This window comes from Xenopus tropicalis, chromosome 9, assembly GCF_000004195.4.
Source record: "Xenopus tropicalis strain Nigerian chromosome 9, UCB_Xtro_10.0, whole genome shotgun sequence".
In the NCBI taxonomy this organism is placed as follows: domain Eukaryota; kingdom Metazoa; phylum Chordata; class Amphibia; order Anura; family Pipidae; genus Xenopus; species Xenopus tropicalis.
In genome coordinates this window covers 13,556,858-13,571,168 of record NC_030685.2, presented here as the reverse complement: position 1 = coordinate 13,571,168, position 14,311 = coordinate 13,556,858, and the positions used below count along the sequence as shown (strand labels likewise).

Sequence of the window (14,311 nt, the reverse complement as noted above, 5' to 3'; positions counted from 1 at the left end):
CATGAGTGATACTCAGAGTTCCCTGTATAACTCAGCCTGCAGCCTTGTGCCTTTATATGGGCACAGAACCCCTCAGTGACTGCTAATATCCTTATCATTTACAGTAGGGGGTACATTATCCCTTATAATACATGAGTGATACTCAGAGTTCCCTGTATAACTCAGCCTGCAGCCTTGTGCCTTTATATGGGCACAGAACCCCTCAGTGACTGCTAATATCCTTATCATTTACAGTAGGGGGTACATTATCCCTTATAATACATGAGTGATACTCAGAGTTCCCTGTATAACTCAGCCTGCAGCCTTGTGCCTTTATATGGGCACAGAACCCCTCAGTGACTGCTAATATCCTTATCATTTACAGTAGGGGGTACATTATCCCTTATAATACATGAGTGATACTCAGAGTTCCCTGTATAACTCAGCCTGCAGCCTTGTGCCTTTATATGGGCACAGAACCCCTCAGTGACTGCTAATATCCTTATCATTTACAGTAGGGGGTACATTATCCCTTATAATACATGAGTGATACTCAGAGTTCCCTGTATAACTCAGCCTGCAGCCTTGTGCCTTTATATGGGCACAGAACCCCTCAGTGACTGCTAATATCCTTATCATTTACAGTAGGGGGTACATTATCCCGTATAATACATGAGTGATACTCAGAGTTCCCTGTATAACTCAGCCTGCAGCCTTGTGCCTTTATATGGGCACAGAACCCCTCAGTGACTGCTAATATCCTTATCATTTACAGTAGGGGGTACATTATCCCTTATAATACATGAGTGATACTCAGAGTTCCCTGTATAACTCAGCCTGCAGCCTTGTGCCTTTATATGGGCACAGAACCCCTCAGTGACTGCTAATATCCTTATCATTTACAGTAGGGGGTACATTATCCCGTATAATACATGAGTGATACTCAGAGTTCCCTGTATAACTCAGAGATATGTAAATCTGTGTTTATATTTCCGGCCCTGTTTATCAGTCATTACTCCTTTGCTTGTGACAGACAGATGTATGTGTGTACATATGGCCCTGCAGTCCCCCCGGAGCATTTGCAGTACAGACCCCCTGGGTGCAGCGTGCCTTTAAAAGGACATATACTGATCAGCGGAGGTTCCCAGGCCGGGTTACAGTCCCCGCTGCTGGTGCATAAAGCTCACTGGTGAGCGGCTCCGAGGTGGGCGAGGGGGCAAACGGAACCCACAGCTGTCACTGTCATTGCCCCCCGCTCCCCCGGCTGCTGATATTGAAACCTGACAGGGGAATGTGAGACCTCAGAGCTGCGGCCTTTACTTATCTACGGTTGGGTGCCTGGGCCCTTCCCAGCCTAGCACGGCTCTCCTGCACTCACTGCTGCCCCACTGTAAGCTGCCGGGTCATATACATAGTAACATAGTAAGTTAGGTTGAAAAAAGACATACATCCATCACGTTCAACCATAATGCCTATATATAACCAGCCTAACTGCCAGTTGAGCCAGAGGAAGGCAAAAACCCCATCTGAAGCCTCTCTAATTTGCCCAATTCCCTCCTGACTCCAAGATGGCAATCAGACCAGTCCCTGGGGCAACTTGTACTAAGAGCTATCTCCCATAACCCTTAAAGCTATCTAATGTATCAGCCAGTACGACTGATTCGGGGAGGGAATCCCACAACCTCACAGCTCTCACAGTAACAAATCCTTTCCAAATATTCAGACAGAACCTCTTAAGCGCCTCTTCTCCAGAGGGTAAAATAAAATTGCACCCCAGGGCCCTCCATGCCCCTCCCCCTGTGCATGCAATCGGGAAAGGGAGGTCAGTAAGGAAGCTACTGCAGGTATTGGGTCTGGTTCAGTGGGGCCCAAGAGGGCCGGGGCCTACCAAGTTTCATCCCGGTGTCCCGCTGGCCCAGTCCGACCCTGCTAGTAACTACTAATACTATTTTTTCGTACAATAATGCCAGCTGATACCCAGGCACTATGGTTATTGGTTGGTTTGGGCAAGCTGAAAAATATTGGCTAATGTGCTGTATCTGCTGCTGGAGGGTACACTGGCAGTTGAGGATGGTGCAATAAACTGACAGTCAGCACCAAACTAGGCTCCTTTTTTCTGGGTGCAAGTCCAACTGTGTCCACCTCACAGAGCAATAATTCCTCAGTCTATAATCTGGAGGTGAGGAAGGTGGCCTGCTGGGCCCAATTTTTGTCACTCACATTCTGGGCCAAAATGACTGATCTGATTGTTAGCCTTAAGGTCCCCATACACGGGCAGATTGTAGCTGCTGATATGGGTCCCTTGGACCGATTCGTCAGCTAATCGGCCCGTGTATGGGCAGAACAGAGCGGCCTGGCCGACCGATATCTGGCCTGAAATTGGGCAGATCTCAATAGGCCAGGTTAGAAAATTCAGTCGGATCGGGGACCGCATCGGCTCATTGATGCGGTCCCCGAACCGACTGCGCCTTGCCGCCAGGGCCAAACGATCAAATTATTTTTTTTTCTAACTACACGCTCCCCGATATCGCCCACCCATAGGTGGGGATATCGGGTGCAGATCCGCTCGCTTGGCAATCTTGCCAAGCGAGCGGATCTCAGCGTGTATGGGGACCTTTAGGGTACTTGGGGCCTACAGAGACTCATCAGATGAGGAATGAATCGATGGAATTTACATTTGGTGGGCCCTGTATGCAGGCAGACAAGCTGCCAACTCAGTCTGAAGGGCCCCTCATATCTATATATATATATATCTATATAAGCAGATATTTGCCTTACGATCCATATGACATGGGTGGGGAATGAATCGCCGGTGGGAAGGCACACGTGGCCCTTTGTTTCCATGGTTTTCTGTGCAGGGCGACTTTGGAAAACAAAGAGCCGCTGTGCTTTCCCACCAGCGATTCGCTTTATTGCCGGCGGGAAAGCATTTTGGGGAGATTTGTTGCCCGCAGTAGCCGAGATTTTACCATTGGCGACTAAACTTCCCTGAGCCAATACCCTAAGGGCTAAACTACACGGGAAACTTTGTAGGATTCTTTCTGGCAGACACAATGCATGTAGTCGGATGAGCCAAAATACAATGGCACTGATACAAAAATCTCATGTGTAAACTGCATGAAAGATGGGGGAAAGGGGGAACACTTAGGGGTGTATTTACACCCAAATATGCCCCTATGTCATGCACGTGTAGGCACACACATCTAAGTCACGGAAATGACATCGTTCCACAGGGTTCCCGACCCACTCGCCCCCCCAGCTCCGTCGCCAGATTTCCTATGGAGGCAGAGGCTGGGGGCATATTTAGAGAAAATTCAGGCACCCAAGGTGCGCGTCCCAAAACCCGCCACCCTAGGAACAAGCCGTCGGTTGCCTTGTTGTAAATATAGCCCTGGAGGCCGCTACGTACAGATTTTCAAATATTTGAATCTCATTCAAATGCATAGACTGTCGGATGTAGATGCAGGAACAAAACCCACCGTCAGACTTTATCTGATCCCGCTTTACATTACAGCCTATGGCGAGCAGATTACGTAGGATCCTACAGAATGTCATGGTGTTGCATGAACGATCAGATTTAATCTGACCCACAGAATCTGATGAAAATCTCCAGTGGAGTTTAGCCCCGGGCCAGGCAGGGCTTTATTTACAGATATAATAAGGGAGGCGTTATGGCAAACAGAGCAATGAAATCTCATTACAAAAGAGAAATGGTTAAATAAATACTTTTTATTCTTGGCAGTACTGCTCCTTATGGGCCAAGGCACACAACATAGAAATCAACCACAGTTGTGCTCGGTGATCAGCTCTCGTAACACTAGTGCAAGCAGCTTTTTACTGCAAAATGTGTGCTAATAGGAGAGAGTCCCCCCGATAAACCCTGTAACTGCCCTGGGGGACAGCAGATATAGTAGGGCAGAGTCCTAAACTGGGTAGGGTACCTGTAGAATACCTGTAAAGTGGTTGGGGTTTGGGCAGAAAGACCCCTAAACATGTGGGAGGTCCGCAGGTACCCTGTCTAGATACCTGGGCCATTTGCTCGCATTCCCCCACCTACAGAAGTCAAAAGTAATTTTTTCCCCCTGGTTGGTCCGCCTCCAGAGTGACATCACTTCTGCCCACCAGTGACGTCACTCCTGGTTTGAGCGGGTCCTCAGGTCAGGTTAAAAGGTTGGGTAGCGGGGACAGGGGTGCTGGTCCGGGTTGGGTTGTGAGTTAGCGGGTCCAGGTTAGGCACGGGTCTGCCCAACTGGACCAGTGCAGGATTCTATAGTAGGGCAATATGGTTACAGTAGGGCAAGTTGGAGACAGTAGTGCAAGATGAAGACAGTAGGGTAAGATGGAGACAGTAGCGCAAGATGGTTACAGTAGGGCAAGTTGTAAACAGTAGGGCAAGATGGAGACAGTAGGGTTAGATGATTACAGTAGGGCAAGATGGAGACAGTAGGGCAAGATGGAGACAGTAGGGCAAGATGGTGACAGTAGGGCAAGATGGAGAAAGGGCAATATGATTACAGTAGGGCAAGGTGGTCACAGTAGGGTAAGATGGTTACAGTAGGGCAAGATGGTTACAGTAGGGCAAGATGGAGACAGTAGGGCAAGATGGAGACAGTAGGGCAAGATGGTAACAGTAGGGCAAGATGGAGACAGTAGTGCAAGATGGAGACAGTAGGGCAAGATGGTTACAGTAGGGCAAGATGGAGACAGTAGGGCAAGATGGAGACAGTAGGGCAAGATGGTTACAGTAGGGTAAGATCATGACAGTAGGGCAAGATGGTTACAGTAGGGTAAGATGGTGACAGAAGGGCAAGATGGTTACAGTAGGGCAAGATGGAGACAGTAGGGCAAGATGGTTACAGTAGGGTAAGATGGTGACAGTAGGGTAAGATGGTGACAGTAGGGTAAGATTGTTACAGTAGGGCAAGATGGAGACAGTAGGGCAAGATGGTGACAGTAGGGCAAGATGGTTACAGTAGGGTAAGATGGTTACAGTAGGGCAAGATGGTGACAGTAGGGCAAGATGGTTACAGTAGGGTAAGATGGTTACAGTAGGGCAAGATGGAGACAGTAGGGCAAGATGGTGACAGTAGGGCAAGATGGTTACAGTAGGGTAAGATGGAGACAGTAGGGCAAGATGGTTACAGTAGGGCAAGATGGAGACAGTAGGGCAAGATGGTTACAGTAGGGTAAGATGGTGACAGTAGGGCAAGATGGTTACAGTAGGGCAAAATGAAGACAGTAGGGCAAGATGGTTACAGTAGGGCAAGATGGAGACAGTAGGGCAAGATGGAGACAGTAGGGCAAGATGGAGACAGTAGGGCAAGATGGTTACAGTAGGGCAAGATGGTTACAGTAGGGCAAGATGGTTACAGTAGGGCGAGATGGTTACAGTAGGGCAAGATGGAGACAGTAGGGCAAGATGGTTACAGTAGGGCAAGATGGAGACAGTAGGGTAAGATGGTGACAGTAGGGCAAGATGGTTACAGTAGGGTAAGATGTAGACAGTAGGGCAAGATGGTTACAGTAGGGTAAAATGGTGACAGTAGGGCAAGATGGTTACAGTAGGGCAAGATGGAGACAGTAGGGCAAGATGGTTACAGTAGGGTAAGATGGTGACAGTAGGGCAAGATGGTTACAGTAGGGCAAAATGAAGACAGTAGGGCAAGATGGTTACAGTAGGGCAAGATGGAGACAGTAGGGCAAGATGGAGACAGTAGGGCAAGATGGAGACAGTAGGGCAAGATGGTTAAAGTAGGGCGAGATGGTTACAGTAGGGCGAGATGGTTACAGTAGGGCGAGATGGTTACAGTAGGGCAAGATGGTTACAGTAGGGCAAGATGGCAAAAGTAGGGACAGATGGTCAACAGTAGGATGTGTTGCCCAACCTAAGGCCAATTAGTAGTTAGCTAGAGGCCCTGCTGGGGCCCCCTGCAAAAAATACAGCCTTAAATGTAACTATGGCTGTCAAGCTTGAGCTTGAGAGACCTTCATAAAAGCTCACCGGATCTTTGTATCCCAGCTTTTCTATGAGTAACATGCCATTATCATATAATATATCAATGTATTATATTCTATATGCCAACGTTGGCCTTGAGGACTCATTGCTCTCCACCCTGATAGAATACGCCCAGTAATGGTGTCCATGCAGCAAAAAGCCTTCTGCCCGTGGAGTTGGGTTTACGCACCAGGAAACAGTAAAGGGGAGTAGTGAGCCATTCCAAGAGCTAATGTTTATGGATATCACTACTGCAAATGGGTGACCTTCTTTGCACGAAGAGGAAGGATCTCCTCTCCCAGCCAATGGTGGAGCACAGCAAAATCTGCCTTCCATGTGTTCTCCTGAGGACATGTGATATTTGGTCCATCGTCTCCTGCATTGAGGATCTGGTACTGACCCTGTACCTCATCCAGGAGGGCCTTTGTATATCCGACGTTGGCACTAAATAAGGCTTTGACCCAAAGTTCTAAGTCTTTCTGGCTCTCTGCTGCCATCTTGTAGACCCGGGACAGGGAGTAGAGGGAGAAGGCAAACTCCAGGCGGGAAGGCCTGAGAGAGACGGAGCACCTTTCCAACACAATGACGCCCAGCGGCTGGGGGTCCCCTTGCTTCTCATAATAAAAAAGCAGGTTGCCCCAGAGCAAGAACCACCGGCGCTGATAAGGCGAATGGTTACGACTCCCTTTCTTCAGCAGATACCCCTGCCGCTCCGGAGCTGAACCGGCCAACATCGAACTAACCTTCAGCTTCATGGAGGCCCCTGAAAAAGAAAGGGTCAGTGTGTAAGAGGGGGGACTTTATCACCCTTCCTCATCATTTTACCCTTCTGTAGGGCAGTTAATGAACTCTAGCAATGCTCCCCAACTTCATTTATACCTTCTCTTTTAGAGAGTCAGAACAACCAATCACCAATAGCACTGCGACTCCAGACCAGAAGGATGTCGGCCATTGTAGTACAGGTATGGGATCCCTTATCCGGAAAACCGTTATCCAGAAAGCTCCGAATTACGGAAAGCCTGTCTCTCATAGACTCCATTTTAATTAAATAATTCATAATTTTAAAACTGATTTTCTTTTTCTCTGTAATAATAAAACAGTACCTGTACTTGATCCCAACTAAGATATAATTACCCCTTATTGGGGGCAGAACAGCCCTATTGGGTTTATTTAATGGTTAAATGATTCCCTTTTCTCTGTAATAATAAAACAGTACCTGTACTTGATCCCAACTAAGATATAATTACCCCTTATTGGGGCAGAACAGCCCTATTGGGTTTATTTCATGGTTAAATGATTCCCTTTTCTCTGTAATAATAAAACAGTACCTGTACTTGATCCCAACTAAGATATAATTACCCCTTATTGGGGCAGAACAGCCCTATTGGGTTTATTTAATGGTTAAATGATTCCCTTTTCTCTGTAATAATAAAACAGTACCTGTACTTGATCCCAACTAAGATATAATTACCCCTTATTGGGGGCAGAACAGCCCTATTGGGTTTATTTAATGGTTAAATGATTCCCTTTTCTCTGTAATAATAAAACAGTACCTGTACTTGATCCCAACTAAGATATAATTACCCCTTATTGGGGGCAGAACAGCCCTATTGGGTTTATTTAATGGTTAAATGATTCCCTTTTCTCTGTAATAATAAAACAGTACCTGTACTTGATCCCAACTAAGATATAATTACCCCTTATTGGGGGCAGAACAGCCCTATTGGGTTTATTTCATGGTTAAATGATTCCCTTTTCTCTGTAATAATAAAACAGTACCTGTACTTGATCCCAACTAAGATATAATTACCCCTTATTGGGGCAGAACAGCCCTATTGGGTTTATTTCATGGTTAAATGATTCCCTTTTCTCTGTAATAATAAAACAGTACCTGTACTTGATCCCAACTAAGATATAATTACCCCTTATTGGGGCAGAACAGCCCTATTGGGTTTATTTCATGGTTAAATGATTCCCTTTTCTCTGTAATAATAAAACAGTACCTGTACTTGATCCCAACTAAGATATAATTACCCCTTATTGGGGGCAGAACAGCCCTATTGGGTTTATTTAATGGTTAAATGATTCCCTTTTCTCTGTAATAATAAAACAGTACCTGTACTTGATCCCAACTAAGATATAATTACCCCTTATTGGGGGCAGAACAGCCCTATTGGGTTTATTTAATGGTTAAATGATTCCCTTTTCTCTGTAATAATAAAACAGTACCTGTACTTGATCCCAACTAAGATATAATTACCCCTTATTGGGGGCAGAACAGCCCTATTGGGTTTATTTCATGGTTAAATGATTCCCTTTTCTCTGTAATAATAAAACAGTACCTGTACTTGATCCCAACTAAGATATAATTACCCCTTATTGGGGCAGAACAGCCCTATTGGGTTTATTTCATGGTTAAATGATTCCCTTTTCTCTGTAATAATAAAACAGTACCTGTACTTGATCCCAACTAAGATATAATTACCCCTTATTGGGGCAGAACAGCCCTATTGGGTTTATTTCATGGTTAAATGATTCCCTTTTCTCTGTAATAATAAAACAGTACCTGTACTTGATCCCAACTAAGATATAAATAACCCTTATTGGATGCAAAATAATCCTATGGGGTTTAATTAATGTTTTATTGACAGACTTAAGGTATGGAGATCCAAATTACGGAAAGACCCCTTATCCAGAATACCCTTGGTCCCGAGCATTCTGGATAATGGGTCCTATACCTGTACTAGAGCACACAGGTCACATTTTGAACCCACCTTTCAGGCAATGGGGTGCATTTTACCAACATCATGCACGTTGCCTTTTAATTGGCTCTATGACAGGGAACAGGTCAGGCTTAACCTGTTTGTGGTGTTGCCATGATAAAATTAGCACTACTTCAAACAGATTCCGCCTGATTGTGGCACACACACAAAATATTTACTGTCTTCTAAATCCACAATAAGTCTCTTTACTGATCCTTTAAACCCCGTAAAGGGAAACTCCACCCAACCCCTGACCTAACTTTCCAAAATACATTTGTTTGCAATGGGTTTAGAGTTACATGGAAATGCACTGTCTGGCTGTCCCTTTCTGCTATCCAACCTTCCCCTCCTCTGCATTCTGCCCCCTAAGGGACATGTAACCCCCCATTTACACAAAAATGTAATCAGTGAACAGCCTCTTTGAAATCTTTTAATACCTACCACTCTGGTTATTCAAAGGTTAATAGTAGGGATGCACCGAACCCACTTTTTTGGGTTTGGCTGAACCCCCGAACCCACCCAGCAGGATTGGGCCAAATCCCGAATCCTAAGTAACATATGCTGATTATGATCGGAGGGGGTTAAAAATCGGGAAAAGATTTTTTAATGCCTATTTAACATTTTCAAAATTCTAATTTTCTAATATCGGCCCGATTTTAGCCCAGATGTTGGTCAGGCAGGTCCGTTGTTACTGCCCCTACACGGGACCAATATTGGCAGCTACAATCGGCCCGCGTATGGCCACCTTAAGGCTGCAGCATCCACTTAATCACTTAGATTTCCTTCTCCTCCTGTAACTCACTCAACCCCCTCCCTCAGGGATTTACTTTGGCTGTTGGCTACTGGGCATGCTCAGTTCTTCTCAGCTCAGATTACTAAACACGCCCTCCAGTCTAGCAGCCAATAAATAGATTAGATTACTGGTTTCCATTGAAACTCTGCTCTAGCAGTCTACTCCTATTTTTTTCTTCTAACCTCCTCTCCTGAGCTTAGCTTAACCATTACAGGGCTCAATCCAAGCATGACATTTAATCAAAGAAAGTTCTGCCTGTGTAAGCCTGCATTCTGCACTGCATGAACTTTACAGTGCACATGTGGTGTTTGCAGATGGAAATGTCACTGAGGGAAAATGGGCGCTGGGCAAAAGCTGCTATTTGATTTAGGAAAATGTGATGGTGCCGGCAAAGGGAGGGGATATATGCAGTACAAATGATGCCATTTGGGTGGGGGAGACGTGGGCTTTACATGCCCGTTAAGGTGGCTGTGCCCATTGTTTGGGGATTCTATTATTTGGCATCTGGGAGACTGTGTGCCATGGGAATGGAAGACGTGGGCGTTAAAAGGCAAGAGACAGTTATAAAATGGGCCCCAGTGGGTGTGTGTGTGTGTGGGATGAAGGGGAAGTGAGACATACATCCTGCCATACAGTCTGTCTCACTTCTGCCATATCAGAGCAGAGCTGTCACCTTGCTATTCAGCCAGTCCCTGTGCTACAGATGGGAGGGCAGTGACAGTCTCTTACTGAAGCAAATGGAAACCTCACAGGCTCACACTCTGTTACTGTCTCTTTCCCTTTAATTGCCTCTGCTTCACTGATTGTCTCTTGTCTCAATGATCACTATGATTGTCTCTCTATTCCTGTAAGTGCCGCTCTGCCCCTGTAACTGCCTCTCAGGCACTCAATGGCACTGTCTCGCAGTCACTGTAATCTCTCTCCATATGGCTGGCACAACTGACTTTCTGTTTGTGCAACTGCCTTTATGTGCCTGTCACTTGTCTGCCTGGCTGCTGTCTCGCTGACATTAAATCAGTCTCTGTGTCCCACACTTACTTTCTGTGGCTGGTCTCTTGGGTGCTTTTTCTCCTTCTTCTCCTACTTCCCCTGTTTAGTTTCACTGTTACTGACCTCTCCAAGGGGTGTGTCTCACTGAGTGTGACTGTCCCTCTCGCTCGGCAGCTCACCTGTGCTGCACACACCTGCTGGCCGGCCGGGAGAAGCAAGGCATTCTGGCCTTTGTAGTCCCAGTGGGGCAGGATTGCATTAATGTACTCACATTTCATTCTCTCAGTTTGGAACATTAATGATCACAAAGGCTAAAGTGGCTCAGTTTCTGGGACTCATAACCAATAGTCATTTTTGGCAATAACAAATTCATTTGATTACTCTACAATGTATGAGATAACAGGACAACACAGAGACTGCACTATCGTTGCTGTTTTACACCTTTTACTGTGTTTTACACTTCCTGCTTTACACTTCTCACACCCATTACTGTAATAGCCACTCCCAGTTCACACACACACCGCACACACCGTGCCCATACACACACACCGTGCCCATACACACACACCGATCCCATACACACACACCGTGCCCATACACACACACCGATCCCATACACACACACCGTGCCCATACACACACACCGTGCCCATACACACACACCGTGCCCATACACACACACCGATCCCATACACACACACCGATCCCATACACACACACCGTGCCCATACACACACACCGTGCCCATACACACACACCGTGCCCATGCACACACCATGCCCATACACACACACCGATCCCATACACACACACCATGCCCATACACACACACCGTGCCCATACACACACACCGTGCCCATACACACACACCGTGCCCATACACACACACCGTGCCCATGCACACACCGTGCCCATACACACACACCGATCCCATACACACACACCGTGCCCATACACACACACCGTGCCCATACACACACACCGTGCCCATACACACACCGTGCCCATACACACTCACACCAATCCCATACACACACACCGTGCCCATACACACACCGTGCCCATACACACACACCGTGCCCATACACACACACCGTGCCCATACACACACCGTGCCCATACACACACACCGTGCCCATACACACACACCGTGCCCATACACACACACCGTGCCCATACACACACACCGTGCCCATACACACACACCGATCCCATACACACACCGTGCCCATACACACACCGTGCCCATACACCACACACCGTGCCCATACACACACACCGTGCCCATACACACACCGTGCCCATACACACACACACCGATCCCATACACACACACCGTGCCCATACACACACCGTGCCCATACACACACACCGTGCCCATACACACACACCGTGCCCATACACACACCGTGCCCATACACACACACCGTGCCCATACACACACACCGTGCCCATACACACACACCGTGCCCATACACACACACCGTGCCCATACACACACACCGTGCCCATACACACACACCGTGCCCATACACACACCGTGCCCATACACACACACCGTGCCCATACACACCGCTCTAACTTCTCCAGCTCTCCTCCCTGCATGTCTCTCACATAACTACACACTGCATTTGCCTGCATACAAGCAGGGTCTCGTACAAAGGAATATGCCCCTAAGGGCCCTTACATGAGCGTGACATTCACATTTCATGCATTCCCTTGCAAGGGAAGGCATGATTTAAAGGAAAACTATACCCCCAAGCAATGTAGGTCTCTATAAAAATATATTGCATAAACAGCTCATATGTAAACCTAACTAAATAAACCATTTTCATAGAAAATAGACTTATTTAATAGTATGTGCCATTGGGTAATCCTAAATAGAAAACTGCCATTTTAAGTACTTAGGGCCGCCCCCTGGGATCATAGGAGTCACAGTGCACACAAGAAGGCACACATACATGCTAGGCCCCATCAGCCAATGAATGGACAGAGTTCTGCCTTTTACTCCCACACTACTTCCTGTTACAGTTAGAGCTGCATCACTTCCTGTCAGCTGATCTCTGAGGGAGCACACAGCCCATCACAAAATGGCGGCTCAAGGGAAAGGATGAAAAAGGGCAATATTTACTGATATATATATAACATACCTCCCAACTGTCCTGATTTTTGCGGGACAGTCCCTCTTTTGACAGCTCAACCCGCAGTCCCGGATTCTTACTGAAAAGTCCCTCATTTCCCTTTGATCTCCTGCACTGAAGCTAAAAATATACAAATTTAATTAAAACTGAGACTCGAAACTTTCAGACTCGAAAATTTCACCTTTTTCAGCAAAACTGTAATAACACATAAAACAGGCCCCCCAAAACCCCCCAGAAATGTGTTCAAACTTTAACTATCTTGTAGATTGTAAGCTCTTTTGGGCAGGGCTCTCTTCCCCTCTTGTATCGGTTATTGATTGCTTTATATGTTACTCCTTGTAGATTGTAAGCTCTTTTGGGCAGGGCTCTCTTCCCCTCTTGTATCGGTTATTGATTGCTTTATATGTTACTCCTTGTAGATTGTAAGCTCTTTTGGGCAGGGCTCTCTTCACCTCTTGTATCGGTTACTGATTGCTTTATATGTTACTCCTTGTAGATTGTAAGCTCTTTTGGGCAGGGCTCTCTTCACCTCTTGTATCGGTTATTGATTGCTTTATATGTTACTCCTTGTAGATTGTAAGCTCTTTTGGGCAGGGCTCTCTTCCCCTCCTGTATCGGTTATTGATTGCTTTATATGTTACTCCTTGTAGATTGTAAGCTCTTTTGGGCAGGGCTCTCTTCCCCTCCTGTATCGGTTATTGATTGCTTTATATGTTACTCCTTGTAGAGTGTAAGCTCTTTTGGGCAGGGCCCTCTTCACCTCTTGTATCGGTTATTGATTGCTTTATATGTTACTCCTTGTAGATTGTAAGCTCTTTTGGGCAGGGCTCTCTTCACCTCTTGTATCGGTTATTGATTGCTTTATATGTTACTCCTTGTAGATTGTAAGCTCTTTTGGGCAGGGCCCTCTTCCCCTCCTGTATTGGTTATTGATTGCTTTATATGTTACTCCTTGTAGATTGTAAGCTCTTTTGGGCAGGGCCCTCTTCCCCTCCTGTATCGGTTATTGATTGCTTTATATGTTACTCCTTGTAGAGTGTAAGCTCTTTTGGGCAGGGCCCTCTTCCCCTCCTGTATCGGTTATTGATTGCTTTACAGTGGTGTGAAAAACTATTTGCCCCCTTCCTGATTTCTTATTCTTTTGCATGTTTGTCACACTTAAATGTTTCTGCTCATCAAAAACCGTTAACTATTAGTCAAAGATAACATAATTGAACACAAAATGCAGTTTTTAAATGAAGGTTTACGTTATTAAGGGAGAAAAAAAACTCCAAATCTACATGGCCCTGTGTGAAAAAGTGATTGCCCCCCTTGTTAAAAAATAACTTAACTGTGGTTTATCAATTTCAATTTTCAATTTCAATATCAATTTCTGTAGTCACCCCCAGGCCTGATTACTGCCACACCTGTTTCAATCAAGAAATCACTTAAATAGGAGGTACCTGACACAGAGAAGTAGACCAAAAGCACCTCAAAAGCTAGACATCATGCCAAGATCCAAAGAAATTCAGGAACAAATGAGAACAAAAGTAATTGAGATCTATCAGTCTGGTAAAGGTTATAAAGCCATTTCTAAAGCTTTGGGACTCCAGCGAACCACAGTGAGAGCCATTATCCACAAATGGCAAAAACATGGAACAGTGGTGAACCT

The 14,311-nt window shown here is 46.0% G+C and overlaps 1 protein-coding gene across 1 annotated transcript; it reads right to left on the bottom strand.

The window, feature by feature from the left end:
- Positions 1 to 5,748: 5,748 nt before the first annotated feature.
- On the bottom strand, positions 5,749 to 10,997 carry LOC101732662 (sesquipedalian-1). Its single transcript, XM_004918108.4, has 2 exons — positions 10,568 to 10,997; positions 5,749 to 6,737 (listed from the first exon to the last, which is right to left on the bottom strand). Exon 2 carries the CDS (start codon positions 6,727 to 6,729, stop codon positions 6,223 to 6,225), a length of 507 nt encoding a protein of 168 aa, XP_004918165.1. The 5' UTR covers positions 6,730 to 6,737; positions 10,568 to 10,997; the 3' UTR covers positions 5,749 to 6,222.
- Positions 10,998 to 14,311: the final 3,314 nt, after the last annotated feature.